At 34.0% G+C, this 20,619-nt stretch overlaps 1 protein-coding gene across 6 annotated transcripts in view; it reads left to right on the forward strand.

The window, feature by feature from the left end:
• KCNT2 (potassium sodium-activated channel subfamily T member 2) overlaps nt 1–20,619 on the forward strand; it is a 344,584-nt gene that overhangs the window by 78,354 nt on the left and 245,611 nt on the right. For all 6 annotated transcript variants that reach the window (XM_082703085.1, XM_082703087.1, XM_082703086.1 and 3 more), the window contains exons 2-3: nt 16,456–16,535; nt 18,721–18,820. In XM_082703085.1, the coding sequence (XP_082559211.1) occupies nt 16,456–16,535; nt 18,721–18,820 (180 nt within the window). The remainder of the gene's footprint in view (nt 1–16,455; nt 16,536–18,720; nt 18,821–20,619) is intronic.

The following is a 20,619-nucleotide window of genomic DNA, read 5'->3' on the forward strand; positions in this document are numbered from 1 at the left end:
CAGTCATATCTAATTAAAGGTCATGCCTTAGAATAGAAGACTTTGCACATCACAGTGCTTTTGATGGTGTGATATATTTTGTAGCTATTTTTGTAAATTGATACATGAATGGAGCTTCCATTTGGGTTCAATATTCCTATTTATCACTGAAAGTTTGTTTTTCTGTGACTTGCCTTAGAAAATAGATTTTAACCTGAAGACAAGTTTAAATCATCTGTAGGTCCATTCATGTAAGCTAGGGTTGACTGAACATGTTCGTTACAAGCATTTTTTGGTTTGTTTTCTTTATTTTTATTTTTATTATTTATTTATTTATTTATTTTTGTTGTTGTTGTTGTTTGTTTTCTTTCTTAGGCTAAGAAAGAAAGTTCCTCGTGACTACTCGAGGAACTCTAGAGAACAATACTAATATGTGCTTAAGTGAAAAGGGAATTCATATATTGTTTTATATGACTTTCGTCTTGACCACCAGAAGGCTGGCATTAGCTCAGATTGAGAGATTTTATGGAAGGAAGTTAGGAAGCTTGGTTTGATCATGCCAAGTTGGAGATGTCCACTAGAGAGATCCAAGTAGAAAGGTTGGATAGGCAGTTGAATGTATGAGTTTGGGAGACATGCTAGGCTGGATATATAAATTTGACAATCTTGGGCATAAAGATGAATTGCACTTTGCGTATAGTTATGAGAGGCCGATTTTTTAAGAATAGAAGAGGATGAACCAGCCAAGGAGACTCAGAAGGGGTAAACTGTAAAGTAGGAAGATAACCAAAGGAATGGTGCATTGGAAGGCAAATGAAGAAAGTGATTCAAGGGTGAGGAAGTGATCAGCTACATTGAATGCTGATAGGGTACATGAGAGGAGTACTGAAATCTGATTTCTGTGCCAAATAGTTATCACCAGAGATCTTTGAAGGTTGGTGGTGGGGTGGAATAAGTTCAAGAGAGAACAAGAGGTGAGGAATTGGAATCACTGATTTCTGGCTTATTGTTAATAAGTGTTATGGCTGAATTGTGTCCTGCAAAATTCATGTCGAAGCCCATCTAGCTCAGTACTTCAGAAAGTGGCTGTATTTTGAGAAAAGTCCTTTAAAGGGGGTAATTAAGTTAAAATGAGGCCATTAAAGTGGACCCTTATCCCAATTTGACTGGTGTCTTTGTAAGAGAAGATAGTTGAACACAGCTGGGATGCTTCTGAGGACGCAGCGGGAAGGTATCATCTGCCACCCAAGGAGAAAGTCCTCAGGAGAAATGAACCCTGCTGGTACCTTGATATTGGATTTCTGGACTCCAGAACCATATAAAACTAAATTCCTATTCCTTTAAGTCACCCAGTTTGTGATGTTTTGTTATGGTAACTCTAGGAAATGAATACAGCAAGTCTGAGTGTCTCTCTCTTCCTTTCAATACCAATCAGAACCATGGCCAAGATGGCCAAGTGCATTCACCATCTTCTTCTATAAGGGATTTTTTTCTTCATTCATGCACTCATGATGCTCTCTTTCAGGAATTCTTTTTTTTTTTTTTTTTTCTTTTTGTGGGGAGGTGGTTTCTGTGGAGCTCCTTGTGGGGAATTTCTTCAACAGGTTTCCTGCCTGTCAAAATATAAACTCTTACAACATCAAAGCACCAGGGTGAACAACAGATTTAATGCTGGGTTACTTTGCTGGATTCTTATTTTCTTGTCTTTTCTGGCTTCTAAGGATTTCCCTTTATTTATTACTAGTGAAGCCATCATGTTAGTGTGGTGTGGTGTGGGGTGGAGTGGTGGTGCTAGTGTGTGTGTGTGTGTGTGTGTGTGTGTGTTTATCTGTGTATTTCATTTGGGGAGGGTGTATAGGACAACTCTTCTACCACATTGTCAGAAGCAAAATCCTTGATTTCTTTGAAATCTTACTTGTGATAAACCAATTTGATGTTATCCATATGTTGCCAATTTAATCATAATCAATTGTTTGCTTTTTGATCAAGCTGAGGACCCATTAAATTTATAAACAATCTAAATAAAGTAATGGTCAATGTCTCTGGTTAACTTCTCTAGAGGCAGCTCCTGATAGGGAGTTAGGGTTTTGGGCTGCCTTGAGAAGGGTGTGACCCAGGTAGGGTGTCTCATTGAGGCTGAGACATACCCTGAAGCAGCTGAGAGCTGGAAATTATGAGCAATTTTTGATTGAGGGGTGCCACATTTCCATGTCTACCATATCCAGTTATATAGTACTTAACATGATGCAGTTTTAGAGAATAATATTTATTCACTAAAGTAGTTGAAACAAATTATTAAGCATTTTTTGCATGTGTAAATAAATTTTATTAAAAAAATTCCTAAAATGTCTCTCAGATTTGGTAGTATATTTTATAATCTGTTTGCATACTATATAAAGAGGAAAAAAATTTAAGAAATAAAAAGTGAATTTGTGGTAAAGGTGATCAAAATTACAAATCTCTAGCTATAAAATAAGTCATGAGGATGTAGTATATGCTATGGTGACTATACTTAATAATACTGTGTAGCATATTTATTATAGCTTATCTACATATTAATATATAGCATGTTTGAAATTTGCAAGGAGTGTAGATCTTAAAAGTTCTCCGCACAAAAAAATTCATAAATATGTATGATAATGGGTGCTATCTAGCCTTGTTGTGATGATTATTTCACAGTACATGCAGATATCAAATCATTATGTTGTATATCTGAAAATAAATAGCAGAAAAGGTAAATTTGATTCATATAATTTCCCTCTCTTGGTTAAACCCCTTCCCCTATGTTCATCTGTTTTTTTTTTTTTTTTTTTAAGATTTTATTTATTTATTTGACAGAGAGAAATCACAAGTAGGTAGAGAGGCAGGCAGAGAGAGAGAGGAGGAAGCAGGCTCCCTGCCAAGCAGAGAGCCCGATGCGGGACTCGATCCCAGGACCCTGAGATCATGACCTGAGCCGAAGGCAGCGGCTTAACCACTGAGCCACCCAGGCGCCCCTGTTCATCTGTTTTGTTTCTTAAATTCCACATGAGTGAAATCATATGGTACTTGTCTTTCTCTGATTGACTTATTTCGTTTAGCATAATACACTCTAGCTCCATCCACATCATTGCAAATGGCAAAATTTCATTCTTTTAGTGGGTGAGTCATATTCCTGTGTGTATGTGTGTGTGTGTGTGTGTGTGTGTGTGTGTGTGTGTGTTTATGTATTCCATATTATGTATATGGAAATGGACATATGGATCCAAAATGGATATTCTTTCATCTATCTATCTATATCTATCTTTTATGCTTCCATACATCTTCTTTATCCATCATCAGTTGATGGTAATCTGGGCTCTTTCCATCATTTGGCTGTGCTGATAATGCTGTTATAAACATGAGGTTGCATGTGCCCCTTTGAATCAGTATTTTTGTATCCTTTGGGTAAATCATTTTCCTGCTCTTAAAAAATACAGTTTAACAATTGTATATCTCTAAACAAGTTATTGCTTGGTTTTAGATATTTTTGAATTTAAAGTGCCTACCATTCTGCACATGTTGTAGTATTTTTAGACTTGCATCTTTCATTCAGCATTCTGTTACTAAGATCCGTTCATATTGTTGAAATAGCCATAGTTCATTAACTTTTACTGCCATCTTTCATTGCACAAGTATGCTACAATTTACCCTTTCCCTGTAAGTGGATGTTTCAGTTACTTCTGGTTTTGTTCTGTGCTCCAACAAATAGCGCTTTTTTTCACCATTCTTTCACATGCATCTGAGTACATGTGTGTAAATTTCTCTATGACATTTATCTAGGAGTGGAATGGCTGAACTGCCAATGTATGAATATTCGATTTTATTAGATAATGCCAAATTGTTTACCAAAGTGACCTCACCAACTTCCACTTCACCAAATTAAGCAATCTTTTGATTCATGTTCTCTTCAACATTTGGCATTATTATGTGTCATTATTGATTTTTCCAGTCAAACAGATATAAAATATTATGTCACTGTAGTCTTATTTGCATTTTCTTGAGTACTGATGAGGTTGAAAATTCCTTCCTAAGTTTATTAGCCAATAGAGTTCCTTTTCTATAAAATGCCAGTTCATAATTTCTGGCTACATGTTTTTTTCTTTTCCTTTCTTTTCTTTTTTTTTAAAGATTTTATTTTTATTTATTTGACAGACAGAGATCGGAAGCAGGCTCCCTGCTGAGAGCCTGTTGGGGGGGTGTGGGGTGTGGGGGAGTGGGGGATGTGGGGGGTGGGGTGTCAGAGGTGGGTGTTGATCCCAGGACCCTAAGATCATGACCTGAGCCAAAGGCAGAGGCTTAACCCCCTGAGCCACCCAGGCGTCTCTACATGTTTTTTATTTTCTTAATCATCGATTTGTTAAGAAATTTTCGTATAGTTTTGATTTTTAACCTTTTTTGGTTTTATATCTAAATATCTTTTCCCAATTCAAAATTTGCCTTTTATTCTCTTTAAAATTAAAATTTAAACTTTATAAATTGAACCAAATGAATGTTCTGAACCCATCAGGGAAGTTATTTATGGATTTATACTCTTGCTTTTCCAGACAAATATTTTATACATATTTTATAATATGATATTATTACTTTTTGTATCTTAAAGACTCTGACTTTTCAAAGGTCAATAAAGCATTCAGTATAATTTTTTATAGGAATTCAGAAGTTTCTTTAAGCTGTCTGGACATAATTTAACCCATATGGTATGAGATAGAAGTGCAATGTAATTCTTTTTCTTTTTTTTCCTTTCTTTTTTTTTTTTTTTCCTTTTTGGATAACCATTTAAAAATCCATTTATTGAATACTTTGTTTTTTTTATTGATCTGTCATACTACCTTTGTTATATATTAATATTCTCATATATACATGAGTCAATTTCTTTTTTTTTAAACTGTTTTATTTCACTAATCAATTTGTCTTTCTCTGTGCCACTTTTATAAAGTCTCAATTGCAGTAACATGATAATAAGTCTTGATATCAGGTAGGGCAAATATTTGCTCTTTATTCTTCTTGTTTAGTTTGATCTTTTACCTCTATAGAATCAGTTTTTCAAGCTCCATAAAATTCTGTATTTGATGTGATTAGGATTTTGTAGAATCTATGGATTATTTTATAATATAAATACCAAACTGTTGTCCAAAGTGATTTCACCAACTTCAATTATACTGACAAAAGAAATTCTTATTAATTTGAAGAGGAGATATAATGCATAATTTTCAAAAGTTTGAAAAATATGTACCTTAGACAAATATAAAATGAAAACATGTCAAAAATTATCCTCAACTTATTAATTAATGAGCAAAACAGTAATACTTTAAAACTGGTCCACAGTACATTTAAGAAGCTACGTATTACTAGGCAATGTTAGAATTAAATTGCTAAGTTAGTATCCCTCTCCGGAAAACCCTACAGGGCCATCAACTCTAACCTTTTGAATTACCTTTTTTAGTGGGTGGCAGTCCTTTGCTTATCTATTACACAGAACTCTTTGCACTCATGTCTGCTCCTTCACAGTTGTAAAATTGCACAGAAAATAGAGTTGAAGTCAGCCTTTCACTAAAAGAACATCTAGTAATCTCTATTTCTTATTTCTAAATTCTGGATAATTTTTCTGACAAAACTGACAATTGTTTTTTTCTAGTATAGTATTTAGATATTTTGACTTTGTCATTCATTATCTGCCTTAAACAGTCTAGGAAAAATGTATTGGGAAAGTTCCATGGGAGAACATTATTTGACTATTAAAATGGTGTGATGAAAAAAAAAAAAAATGGTGTGATGATAACAAGATTTTTAGATTATTGCTATATTCTTTGTCCTATACATATATTTTAAAAATAATTTCATATCTAGCTTTCATGTTATTTAGTGAAAAATGTAGAAAATGTATTTATTACTCATTTATATTTATTAGATAATATAGATGATTTTTTATAGTAAACAAAACCTGAAGATCCATTTATATATGTAAGGAAATAGTGTATTGTTAATATAAAGGAATATACGGAAGAATTACCATGTAGTAACTAAAAATGATGATCTAGGCCTGCATCTTCTATGTTAAAGTAAACATAAATAAGTTCTAGAGTAGCAGGTGTAGTATGATTCCCATATTCTGTTGTTTAGATTGATCTGCTACCAGATATTTGTTAATGAAGCCAAACTAAATTTATTGAAACTTTTTGAAGTTAGTGAGTAAGCATTAGCAGTGTTTCAGAAGATGATGTTAGAAGTGAGGTATTTATTTGTTTTTTTTTTTTTTTTTTTTTTTTTTTTTTTAATGAGGGCTCAAGTGGTGTAAAGGGGATCTTTTAGGGTAAGAAAGGATTTGCAAGGGTCACCTGGGTGGCTCAGTGTGTTAAAGCCTCTGCCTTCAGCTCAGGTCATGATCCCAGGATCCTGGAATCAACCCCCTAGTTGGGCTCTCTGCTCAATGGGGAGCCTGCTTCACCTTCTCTCTCTTTCTGTCTGCCTCTCTGCCTACTTGTGATCTCTGTCAAATAAATAAAATCTTAAAAAAAAAAAAAAAGAAAGGATTTGCCATGGTCAGTTGTCATGATAAATCATTTGGAATTTGTGGACACAGCAAAGTGAGGGTTTCGAAGCCTTAAGGAGTAATGAGTTCAAAGACAGTGCAGGTGTTAGTGAGTAGGCTTTGTAGATAAGTAATGTGTTTGCCTAGGTGAACAGACTGTAGGCTCCAATAAATTGATCTGTAGGAATTTTCTGAAACAAACAGTGAACTTATTTATTGCCTTATATCCTTATTTTTCTCAATTAAATATTTTTTGGAGACTCAACTATATCGAATTGACATAAGTAATCCATAGTTATTGTTACTCCAATTATAAATGTTTATTCTAGGAACTTTTTTCATTATTACCAACACACCAGGAAAAAGTTATGAGTTGTCAGCTTTGTATGCTCATATATAAGGTATCTTCTTTAATTTTCATTAAATTGTCCTGTTAATAGAAGTAATAACTGAATAAAAGGAAATAAAAGTTAGCAAATTTTATAATCTAGCACATATAATCTGATTCCAAAGTCCATGCTGTTATTGCTTTTAGTTCCTTTTATACTACATATGAAATAAAACAAATGGAAGAAACTAATGTGGGGAAAATGTCGGTTTCTGTAGAAAACTAGGGTGAGATTCTATTTGTGACTGTTCTCCCTTCTCCATCCAAATTGTGTCACTTTGTCCTTAAATATATTCAGCCCAATAGAGTTTACCTATTCCAAGTTACATATGTCATTTTTACTTGAATTAAGAGTACTAAGTACTGGGGCACCTGGGTGGCTCAGTGGGTTAAGCCTCTGCCTTCGGCTTAGGTCATGATCCCAGGGTCCTGGATTTGAGCTCTGCATGGGGCTCTCTGCTCAGCAGGGAGCCTGCCTCCCGCTGTCTCTCTGGCTGCCTCGCTGCCTACTTGTGATCTCTGTCTGTCAAATAAATAAATAAAATCTTAAAAAAAAGTACTAAGTACTAAAATATCTTAAAGAAATATGTATGTCTTAGTGAGCTGTGTCCATTATTGAAAAGTGAATTCTCCCTGTAAGTACAAAATGAAAGAGGCTGCTTGGTGTGTTGATTTAAAGTCTTATGACATTGGTGAAAATAATTATATAAAATTAAAAGGTGCTTCTTTCACTGTACCTGAGTGTCTTCATGTAATTTCTGGAATCATTCTAAGAACTAGCATCTGTTGAACATGACCTGACTGTGAGACTCAGTGGGTTCCTCTTGAAAGACACATATTTATTTCTCCCCAGACTGGGCTTTGATATTTAACCATGCCATTCCCAGCAATCCCAGGATGTGTGAGCCCTGTTATATTTTCCTTCAAGGTTTTAAAATGACTGGATGTATATTCCAGCCTGCATTAGAGAGTACCTGGTATTTTATATCCTCTTAAAAAAGTATAGAGAAAAAGAAAAGGGGATTTACAGGTGGTAGTTGTGAGTTTTGATTGGGAGGCTGTTATGTTTGTGGTGGGGCTCTGCTGCCTATAGTCATATAATGTAGATTTATAAGCCTTTCTGGGGCTAACAGCTTTATTCTTCCAGAATGTATGCGTGTGTTTGCATGCATGCATATATGTTTATGTATGTATGTGTACACACGCTTGTATGCAGCTTATCATGCGGGCTTCTGTGTGTGTGTGTGTGTGTGCGCGCACAATGGGAAGAAGTAGAGTTGAGGTGAGAGAAAAGAAATGGACATGAAATGGACACGATCTTCAAGCAACTGAATTTTTTTTTTTTCAAAATTTTTACTTATTTATTTGACACAGAGAGAGAGATCACAAGTAGGCAGAGAGGCAGGCAGAGAGAGAGGGGAAAGCAGGCTCCCCGCTGAGCAGAGAGCCCGCTGCAGTGCTTGGTCGCAGGACCCTGAGATCATGACTTGAGCTGAAGGCAGAGGCTTAACCCACTCAGCCACCCAGGTGCCCTGCATCTGACCTTTTTCTTGAGGTGGTTGGTGGTGATAAAGTTATATAATACATATCAAACAGTTTACTATAAGCCTGAATGCTATATATTTTTCTACTTTTTATTATATAGAATAAAAATGAGTAAATGTTCTGTTTGCAGTTCTTTCTCTTTTTTTTTTTTCCTTTTCTCTTCTCTTCTGTTAATCTTTTCTTCTTTCTTTCTTTCTTTCTTTCTTTCTTTTTTTTTTTTTAATGGCTTGAACTACACCTGCCCCCTACTCATGCAGTTGGGTGGGCATATAAAAAGGCAAATCTTTTCAAAGGATGAAAAAAAAAATGTACCTTTTCGCTCATCCTAGCTTTATTTTTTCTGACCATACAAAGTTAAGTTAAATGGAGTTGCTTACCTTTAAGTCTTTAAAATAAAATAAAGGAGCGCAGAGAGTCGGCCCAGCAAATGAGCGCTACACATGAGCACATGCGTTTTCTAACTGAAGAGAGACTTGAATGCAGAAGTACTCTTGGGCGGACTTGTAATGTGTTTTATCATGGAAACCGCAAGCATGTACGTCTCCAGCTACCTGCAAACTTCGATTAGCAGGAAGTGACAGGAGCATAAATGCAATTATTGAGAGACTGTCATCATTATCCATAGTAAAAGCAAATTGATGCGTGATTAGCACTCCATGTACATTCAAACATACTTATACAGATATATGTGTATATATATATATGTGTGTGTGTAGTCATCATATATTTCTATACCAACAGGATTCCCTTTCCAAAAATGACATGATTTAATTTATTTGTTTGCTTGTTTATTTAAAGATTTATTTATGTATTTATTTATTAGAGAGAGAGCACAGGCGAGCTGGGGGAAGAGAGGGACGAGCCGACTCCGTGCAGAGCACAAAGCCGGAGGTGGGACTTGATCCCAGGACCTTCAGATCATGACCTGAGCTGAAGCCAACAGTTGGTTGTTTTAACTGACTGAGCTGCCCAGGTGCCCCAGAAATGACATTGTTTTAAATATCATTTTAAAAATAAGAGAATGCTATGAAAGTCATCAGAATTAATCTCTGCCTCCTCATAAGATGTTACTAACTAAAGGAGGTGAGAAAGTTAGGCTTGAGTAGTTATGAAGAAGATTGGATGGGTAAAAAAGAAGCTGGGAAGTAGGAGAAGGGGTGTCGTAGTATTTAACTTTTTATTTTTTATAAACATATATTTTTATCCCCAGGGGTACAGGTCTGTGAATCACCAGGTTTACACACTTCACAGCACTCACCAAAGCACATACCCTCCCCAATGTCCATAATCCCACCCCCTTCTCCCAAACCCCCTCCCCCCAGCAACCCTCAGTTTGTTTTGTGAGATTAAGAGTCACTTATGGTTTGTCTCCCTCCCAATCCCATCTTGATCCAAAGGGGCACATGCACCCGAATGTTTATAGCAGCAATGTCCACAATAGCCAAACTATGGAAAGAACCTAGATGTCCATCCACAGATGAATGGATCAAGAAGATGTGGTATATATACACAATGGAATACTATGCAGCCATCAAAAGAAATGAAATCTTGCCATTTGCAACAACATGGATGGAACTAGAGCGTATCATGCTTAGCAAAATAAGTCAAGCAGAGAAAGACAACTATCATATGATCTCCCTGATATGAGGAAGGGTGTCGTAGTATTTAAAGTGGACTTAGTTTCATGCATGTAGTAAAGGCTGGAAGCCGGGTAGAAATCCCTTGGAAGCACTTGAGCATGGATTGGCGAAACTAATTTTTCAAGATTTAAAATTGATTATAGCCTTATTCATTTAGTTTTTTTCACAAGGATCCATTCGAATGGCTGCTCTGTTAAATAATTTAGTTATCAGAAGTTAGGAATGAATATTTGTAAATAGGAACCTGGTTTAGAGTATATAATCCAACAGCAGAATTAAACAAAGACTTGTCTTTATCTCTCTGTGGGTCTGGTGTTTGCAATAGTTTTTCTGCAATATTTTATAGATGACCTAGAAATCTCCTAGTAATGAAGAATCAGTTGATGAGGAAGCAGGAGGCAAGAAGAAGTAATGGAAAGAACAACATCCCAGTTGTGTTTCAGTACTAGCTATGCATTAGAATAAAAGTCCGTTTATTAGAATTAAAGTCCGTTTTTTTATATAGTAAAGTTGATGTCTGCCTTTCTCAAGGCATAGCAACATTGGAAAAATTAAATAATGTAATTTTTTTTCCTAAATATTTATCAAATCATGGGGAGATAGAGGAATAAACAAATAAATAAACAAATAAATAAACAAATAAATCTAAGTTAATAAAATTGAAAAAAATTAAAAATCTGCAGGGAATTATCATTAATCTTAAAGTAGATCAAATTGGAATAAAAAGGAACTTCTAAGGATTGACCTCACTACAAACCCAGGTTTTGTATTCTTAAATAGTTATAATCTAAGAAAGGAAAGAAGATGCATTTCATCTTCACACGAGTTATGCACTGAGTCCTAAGGTTTATACTAAAGAAAGAACTAGAGACTACCCTACCCCTTTGTTCAGGCCTTCAGTCATTCACAGTTAATGCCCAATAGGTTGCAAGTAACATGTGACATGCTAAAGATATAATCATGAACAAAACAAAATACAGTTCTGGCTCTCCTGGAGCTTAATTCTAAAGGACTTACTTCATATAACTGTGAAATGCTATTGTCGTCATCATGGAATATTAGTGTATTGGTTTTGAAGGATTGCCATAACAAAGAGCCAGAAACAAGGTGCCTAAAAACAACAGAGGTTTATGAATTCCAAGCTCTGGATTAATTATGGAAGTTTGAAATCAAGTTGTTGGTAGTACTATCCTCTCTCCTAAGTCTCTAGAGGAGAATCCTCACTCGCCTTTTCAGCTTCTGGTAACCCTAGTGTTCCTGAGACTGTGGCCATAAAACTCTAGTCTTTGTCTCTGTCTTCATATGGCCATCTTTCTTCTTCGTCAGTGTCCAGATTTTCCTCTAATAAAGAGATGAGTGGTACTGGGTTACAGACTCATCCTACTCCAGTATGACCTAATCTTAACCACTGAGCCACCCAGGCGCCCCAGTATGACCTAATCTTAATTGAACTATGTCTGCAATGACTCATTGCCAAATAAGGTCACATGAGATATTGGAGTTAGGACTTGAATATATCTTTTTAGGGGACATAATTTGGTGCATATCAATGACTTTAGAAAAAATAAATAATGTATAAGTAATGTATATTTGGAAAGGTGTAATTCTCATAAATACCAGCCCCATTTTAAGTTTTAGTAGTGGTGGGAATAGAGTGAGAGAAACCTGCTAGTACTATGCAGAGAGACTTTCCTTTTTTTTTCCTTATTCTTCGGAGTCAGAGCACCCAACATAGAGTTGGAAAGATGCACCAATTTAAAAGCACAAAAATGATGCCAAGGGAAAAGTTCTTAGACATGGGAATCGCAGTGGAGCTATGTACATTAACTTGACATCCAGATGTAGCTTTTCCAAACAAAACACTCACCAACAATACACAGAGAGACTAACATGTGTCCACTGAACCTATCTGCTGAGACCAGAACGTCCAGGCAGGTTTTGCCTTGTTAGAGTTGAATATAATCATAAATAGTCATGCATGGACTCTGTGACTAATAGGACAGTCTCAGAGGGAGGTAGTAAGGGAGAGCACCAAATAGAAATAGAGGAAGACTCTTCCTTGTACATATTACAAGTCCCAAAGAGAATATATGCAAAGGTTTGATATCCTACAGAGCCCAGGGTATTATTAGCACTTGAAAAAAGTGAAATAGTTTTTCTGAAAGAACAATGTGTTTACAATCTGGTTCAGAATTATTTTTTGTGTGGTTAAAATGGTGAGGCGTATCTTAGAATTAGTAAAGAATTTTAAGAGTGAGACAAGGAAGTTGGCTTTTAACAAGATCTTGCATGATTTTTATACTAAATTTAAATAAACAGAGCAACAGAAGGAAAAGAAAAGAAAAAAAAGTAACAAATTGAAGTTAATATTAAGGCAAATTGACAATGGTTATACAAAGTATCTTTGTAGTAATCAAATTGTTATAGAAAAATATGGAGAGGTTTTCAATTTGTATATTTTTTCAATTCATATTTGAAGATATTGGGATAATCTAAAGATGATAGCACATCAATATACTAGTTAGTTATGACTAAGGAGGAAAAACTTCTAAAAATATAAGAAAATGAATCCATGAGTAAATTACCTGAATAATTCATGACTACCAAAACTAGTCAAGAATTGAAAAAAATAATTGCAAGATAGAAAAACTATTAGAACAATTCATCAAATCACTGTCAAAAATATCCCCAAAAGGTACCATCAACTTGATAGAATCAAGAAAGGCATTTGATAGCAATTAATTTATCTTTTATATCTTTTTTATCTTTTTCAATATCTTTGTATCTATTTATATCTTTTTTTATATCTTTATAAAAGATATGTCAATATATCTTTTAGTAAGATATAAGTGTTTATTGTAGTTTCAGGGTCAACAACATAATTATTGCTAAAGCATAAGAGGCCTTCTAAGAGTACATACCACAGTTGATATTTTTTCTTCAATAAGTGCTAGTCAACATAATAACAAATGTAAATAAAAATATTGATTTTTAGATGACATGATTGTCCAGAAAATGCAAGCAATAAATCTGAAAAAAAATGTATTATTGCTTATGAAGGAATTCAATATGGTAGCCATTTATAATACTAAAACCGAAAGTTGAAAGTTAGAACAAAACACTTAAAAAATTGCAACCAAGGGACGCCTGGGTGGCTCAGTTGGTTAAGCAGCTGCCTTCGGCTCAGGTCATGATCCCAGTGTCCTGGGATCGAGTCCCACATCAGGCTCCTTGCCCTCCGCAGGGAGCCTGCTTCTCCCTCTGACTCTGCCTTCCACTCTGTCTGCCTATGCTCGCTCTCGCTCACTCTCTCTCTGACAAATAAATAAATAAAATCTTTAAAAAAAAAATTGCAACCAAAATTGTAAAATACCCAGAAATAAATGTCACAAAGAATATGTACGGTCTATGCAAATCAAATAAAATTTCGTTGACCAATATAAAGCTAATATTTTTAAACAATGAGAACATATCAATAGGACAAGATACCACATACTAATCATAATTCCATTTTTAAAAATACAATTATAATTCCACTGTTACATTGAGGTAAATGTGACTAAAACTGTGGTGTTCTGGGGATGATCTAGAGAGTGCATTAAGTTGACCTATTTGAATGGAGATAAATTCAGATAAAGTTAGTTGGGAGGAGAGAGTTCGGAAGGAAGGAAGGTAGGAAGGATCAAAGGAAGGAAGGGGAAGGAGAGAAGGAAAAAAGGGAAAGCAAATTTAAATCTGGAAAAGGAAATATGAAGTGAATATTTAAGATAAAATCATGGAAAAAATTAGGAAGCATAAACACTAAACTCTGTACTAAGTCCCTGAGTTTTAGAGAACTGTATGGTGCTAAGAAGGTCCTCCAAGAATACACTAACACTAACTGGCTTTGATTCTGGGAAAGGTTGTTATTACAAAAATAAAAGAAAACTCTGCTCAATATTATGAGTAGTTAACTTAGTCATTTTTCTCTACCCAAGAAAAGATATGCATCAAAAAGTGTTTTGCTTTGTTTGTATGTTAGCCTTAGTGTTAAAAAAAAAACATTTGTATAAACTTATGCTTTAATGTCTTATGCTCCTTGGTGATCGTATTGACTCAGATATCACTATATTTATTAATAGTTTTACTTCAAATAATATTATAATGAGGAGGGAATCTGGAAGTATTTAATGAGAGAATTTATCTCATGCAAAATTGGCTTTACCTCAGGAAAAAAATGAAATAAAAATGAGTCATAGTATTTCAAACTGTTATCCAGTCTTTTGTACATTTTTATATATTGGAGAGCTCTTCACTTCACATTGATGATCATTTACAAATTGGGTAATCTCATTCCTAATTCTCCTATTTCTCTATGATTAATCCTATATAATAGAGCATCATATTATGAGTCAATTCATTTTAATAATGATGTTCACTTCAGTATTTAAGACACATATTCTGTTACTGCTAACTCTTCATATTTAGGCTAAACATTTCCAGTTCTTTAAATTTGTCTTCATATGAGATGCTTTCCAGATCCTTCATTATTTTGCATAAGGCTTTAAATGACCTAATTTTAGTTACATCTCTGTTACATACCCAATACTGAGCTTCAGATATTATCGGAAGAATGGACTCATAGTCTTATAAATTTGGTAACTCTGGAGCAAACTTGCATGGCCCTTTGCAGAATTATTTGCATAATAATGATATGTCCTTTCAAATTTACTTTTGTAGCCATAGCAGATTTGAAATAATTCAGCTTGACATCAATGTTATAGTTGCTTTATTTAAAATGAACTGCCTTTTCAGTACAAAAAATAAGGGAAACAGATTCAATAATGGATTCCTAAGATATTCCTGGATATTCTTAAGATACATGCATGTGTGTTCATGCACTTTTGTAGTGTGTATAAGTGTATAAGTTTATGTACTTGCATATGTAAGTGTTTTGCTGGAGGATATTGCAATTTTTAATTGAAGTATTATTGACATACAACATTATATTAGCTTCAGGTGTAAGCATAATGATTTAACATTTGTATACATTGTGAAATGATCACCAAAATCAATCTAGTTTCCATTTATCACCATACAGACTTACTGGACTAAACTAGAATTTCTTTTCTTGTAATGATAACTTCTAAGATTTACTTTCCTATCAACTTTCAAACTTGCAATACAATATTATTGATTATATTCATCTTGCTATACAGACTTTTTTTTTTATACAGACTTATTTTAAAACTAGAATTCCACTTATATTCACTAATCTTAAAATAAAAAAACAAAATAAATGAACAAACAAAATAAGAACAAAACTCAGAGATATGGATAATAAAATGGTGGTTGCCAGAGGGGATAGGAGTTGGGAAGTGCAAAATAGGTGAAGGGGATTAAGAGTTACAAAATACCAGTTACAAAATAAAGTTTCTAATTTATACAGATCACATTATCAAAATTTCATGATGTTAGGAAAAATGAAATTGAATCTGTTGTGTAAATATTAAAGTGCTTTCTTAGCTATTTTGGAATCATAACTTAAAATAAGTTGTACTTACGACCATTTAATTAAGAAAATTTCAAATAAAAATATAATTTCAAATGATAATTATTAACAAATCATCATGAACATAATATTTCTTTTCAGTTAGCATTTTGAAAATATTAATTAGTCAGCATGTGAGAGAAGTTTGCTGGAATTTAGGGAGAAAGCAAATGTATTTATTAGTTTGCTACTGTTTTTTACACTGTTGGTATTATTGTATTGAAGATTAAATATATAAAATCAGTTCCGTAATTGTTTTGTCTGGTTTATAACCTATCTATGTTGACTTTAACATTCTACTTGTCATTCATTACTACTCTTTTTGATCATGTATATTTTATTATGATCCTAAATAAATAAATAAAGAGGTTAAGTGTCCCATAATGTGGTGTCCCAAATAGGGTCATGATGGAGGGAAAGACTTTTTAAAAATAGAGTTTCAGGCCTAGTCCCTTAAGATTCTGACGCAGTGCATCAGGTGATAGTGTTCAAACTGGATCCTTCAGACACCTAAATGATTCCAGTGACAGAGAAAGAACTTGGGAAAACACTGTTTCAAAATTATTCCAAAGACACATATTATTGCTGTTTTGAATTATCTATACCATGCATTACAGATAATAGAATTAATTATATATGGTATTTGAACTTATTCTATGTTTAGAATTAGAAAGTAACTCTTTCTCTCCAAAAAATTCAGCATTTTTACTCAATTTTCATTTTCTGTAGTGGGGATTCATGCAAAGTATTTAATGCATTAAATAAAATTACTTTTTAATGTATTTATCTTTAGATTATTTATACTTTTATCTTTTGCTTGCAGGGTACAAGTTGAATTCTATATGAATGAAAACACATTTAAAGAGAGGCTAAAGTTATTTTTTATCAAAAACCAGAGATCAAGTAAGTCATTTATTTTATTCTCCTATGTGTTTGTACATATTTGCCTAAAAAAATTGCCTAAAAAATTCAGCTGTGCAATCCTTTTGCAAAATATCTTTTATCTAGAATGAATATTGATAATCTTGTCTACCAGGCTATAAAAGTTTAGAAAGCATAGATGTTACAGTTGGTGTTGGTAGGGTTTTGAATACCTGTAATTCTCCAAATCCCACATCAATAAGCAGACTTGTGAGAGAACCATCTGGATTAGTCGAGACATTGAGGAAAAGAACTTAAATCAGGGTACCCTTATTTTAAGAGATACTGATTAGGCTCTTACGAACAGGAATAATTGATTTATTGAGGAAGAGTTTAATGTTTCCCAGTCATGCATCATAAGGGCTTTCTGAAATGTACAGATTATTAGCAACCTTCTTTGGAGATTTTGAATCAGAAAGTATAGCCTCAGCCCACAGTTTCACACCACTGATTTTTCTCACCAGATAAATTTGGGAAACATTTCAACTTCAAGAAGACATGAAATTAGCATAGCCACTGACCTAAGACCATTCAAGGCTGATGTGTCAGTGATACTTGTCGCTTCCCTGTAATACCACACATTTTTTAGAAGCCATATATAATGAGTCAATGTGCAGTTTTTCATATGACTTTTGTTTAAAATGTCAACACAAAAAAGGAGAGGTCTATATTAGATTGTTGTAGATTTTGTTCTTTTTGAATTTTGATCCTGGAATCTTCTTGGGATGGTCTAGGTTGAGTTGTGTCTCTATAGGGTTCAAAGAGAAAAGCCTGAGTTGTGGGAATTTATCCAAATAGAGTATAGGGACTGTTTCAGTATGTAAGGCACACTGGTTAGAGATTCTTAATGGCATATTAGCTGCAGAGTTAAGACTAATAATATCTTACGCCTTTCCAATCTGGCTGTTTAGAATTTCCAAGGAAGTCCCACCAATAAGTATTACCTAAAGCAGCCACATCATCTGAATAAGTGTCCTTGATTTTGATACTGACAATGCTATGTTTCCAGGCCAGAAAAGATAGATGCATTATTTGAATACTTCACCAGCAGCCAATTTTGATTAAATAGTCATTTGAAGAGGCCAGTTCTATAAAACCAGCACAATTTCATTAACAGTTTAAAAGATTTTATAAAGAAGCTAACCCATAAAATGTACCTAGCATTTTAATAGGGAAACTTATGAAAAATTATACAATTAATAAGCATTAGCATTTTGCTGTTAAGAAATGTTACCTCAAGTACACTTATATATAGCAGAGTAAAAAGATGACATTTCATTTCCAGATTTTATTAAGTAATAATTATAAGAAGACCTTTCTCAAAATTGTATTCATAATGCATGAATCAGATACCACCTGATAATTACAGGAAAGGTAATACTTCTATTAATCAGACTTTAGGCATATTTTGCCTTATGTTAATTGCTCTTCTTCACCATCAAGTACTATAGACTGCATAACTGTGACCTATACAGTTTTATAGTTACATACATAGCAGTCTTAATACCCCCTAAATATTTAAGATTTCATTGGTATTCAGCCTAAAGTCAAAAGTAAGTTTCAACTGGTTGAACTAAAAAGTGTGTATGTATGCATGTATTTTCCAGAAAATGCTATTAGGATTCTTCTTCAATTATGTAATTACTAATTGAGTGTGTGTGTGTGTGTGCATATATATGTATGTATATATGCATATATATATATAATTATATACATGATTATAATTTCTCTGTAATCAACTCCACAAGGTATTCTGAAAGTAAAAGATTTATAAATTATCTGGTGAATTTGTAAGCGGCTAGATTTTCTAGCTAGGTAAAATTTATTCCAAAATTCATGGAAATAAAAATTGCTTACACTTCTAAGCATATTGGGCCAATCTTGATGGGAAATGATTTTTGTGACTTCTGAATGCTCAAACTTAGATTTATTCTTGGGTATAAAATTCAGTGCCATTTTCAGTGCATACAATCTGTCAATGTCAATTTTTTTTCAATGTTTAATTAATTAAAATCGGCTACCTAAAATTTTAAGAGTTTAGACAATTATGATATTGTAGTGTCTGAATATAGTTTAAATTCTGTACTTAAAGTTATTTTTGACCTTTTTTTTGGTCCTTCATGGACTAAGTTCAAATAAAAATTAAATTTTTGTTGTTTGTTTAAAGGTCTAAGAATTCGTCTATTCAATTTTTCTCTCAAATTATTAAGCTGCTTATTATACATAATCCGAGTGCTACTAGAAAACCCTTCACAAGGAAATGAATGGTAAGGTGTCTTTATCTGAATTTCAACAATATTCTTTTGATTACTTTGAATTGTGTGATAATTTAATTTATTTTTATTTCAAGATTTTATTTAAATTAACATTAGTTAACATATAGTGTAGTTAGTTTCAGAGGAATAATTTAGTGATACATCATTTGATACAATGTCCAGTGCTCATTACAAGTGCCCTCCTGAATGCCCATCTCCCATTTATCCCATCCTCAAACCACCTCCCCTCCAGCAACCCTCAGTTTTTTTCCCTATAGTTAAGAGTCATTTTTGGTTTGCCTTCCTCTCGCTCTCTCTCTCTCTTTTTTTTTTTTTTTTTTTTTTAAGATTTTAATTTATTTATTTGACAGACAGAGATCAGAAGCACACAGAGAGGCAGGCAGAGAGAGAAGGAGGGAAAGCAGGCTCTCCGCCTAGCAGAGAGCCCAGTGCAGGGCTCGATCCCAAGACCCTGGGATCATGACCTGAGCTGAAGGCAGAGGCTTTAACCCACTGAGCCACCCAGGCACCTCTGTCTTCCTCTCTTTAAAAAAAAAAAAAAAAAAAAAAAAAATTATCTATCTACTTATTTATTTATTTAGAGAGTGAGGGGAGGGGCGTAAGGAGACAGACAGGGAATCTCAAACAGACTCCATGCTGAGCACAGAGAGTGTCTTAGAGCTTGATTTCATGATCCTGAGATCACGGCCTGAGCCAAAACCAAGACTCAGACACTTAAAGGACTAAGCTACCCAGGTGCCCCTCTCTCTCTCTCTCTCTCTCTCTCTTTTTTTATCTTTTATTTTTCCTTCCCTTCACCTATGTTTATCTGTTTTGTTTCTTAAATTCCACATATGAGTCTTTATCTGACTGACTTATTTTATTCAACACAATATGCTCTAGCTCCTTCCATGTCATTGCAAATGGCAAGATTTCATTATTTTTGATAACTGTGTAATATTCCATTGTGTGTGTGTATATCACTTCTAATTTATCCATTCATCATTCTATGGACATTTGGGCTCTTTCCGTATTTGGCTATTGTGGATAGTGCTGCTATAATCATTGGGGTGCATGGGTCCTTTTAAATCATTATTTTGTATCCTTTGGATAAATATCTAGTAGTGCAATTTGTCATCTCATTGTGGTATTGATTTGTATCTCCATGATGCTGAGTGATGTTGAGCATTTTTTCGTGTGTCTGTTAGTCATTTGTATGTCTTCTTTGGAGAAATGTCTGTTCATGTCTTCTACCCATTTCTTGACTGGATTTTTAATTTTTTCGGTGTTGGGTTTGATGAATTCCTTATAGATTTTGGAAACTAGTCCTTTGTCTGATATCTCGTTTACGAATATCTTCTCCCATTCAGTTTTGTTGATTTTTTATTTTGCTCTGCAGAAGCTTTTTATCTTGATGAGATCTCAATAGTTCATTTTTGCTATTGTTTCCCTTGCCTTTGAAGATGTTGCTGTGGCTGAGGTCAAAGAACTTGCTGCCTGTGTTTTCTTCTAGGATTTTGATGGTTTCCTGTCTCACATTTAGGTCTTTCATCCATTTTGAATTTATTTTTGTATATGGTTTAAGAAAGTGGTCAGTTTCATTCCTCTGCATGTGGCTGACCAATTTTCCCAACACCATTTGTTGAAGAGACTGTCTTTTTTCCATTGGACATTCTTTCCTGCTTTGTTAAAGATTAGTTGACCATAGAGTTGAGGGTCCATTTCTGGGTTCTCTGTTCTGTTCCATCAATCTATGTGTCAGTTTTTGTGCTAGTACCACACACTCTTGATGACTATAGCTTTCTAATACA

The sequence above is a fragment of the Mustela nivalis genome, assembly GCF_964662115.1.
Source record: "Mustela nivalis genome assembly, chromosome: 16".
Classification (NCBI taxonomy): domain Eukaryota; kingdom Metazoa; phylum Chordata; class Mammalia; order Carnivora; family Mustelidae; genus Mustela; species Mustela nivalis.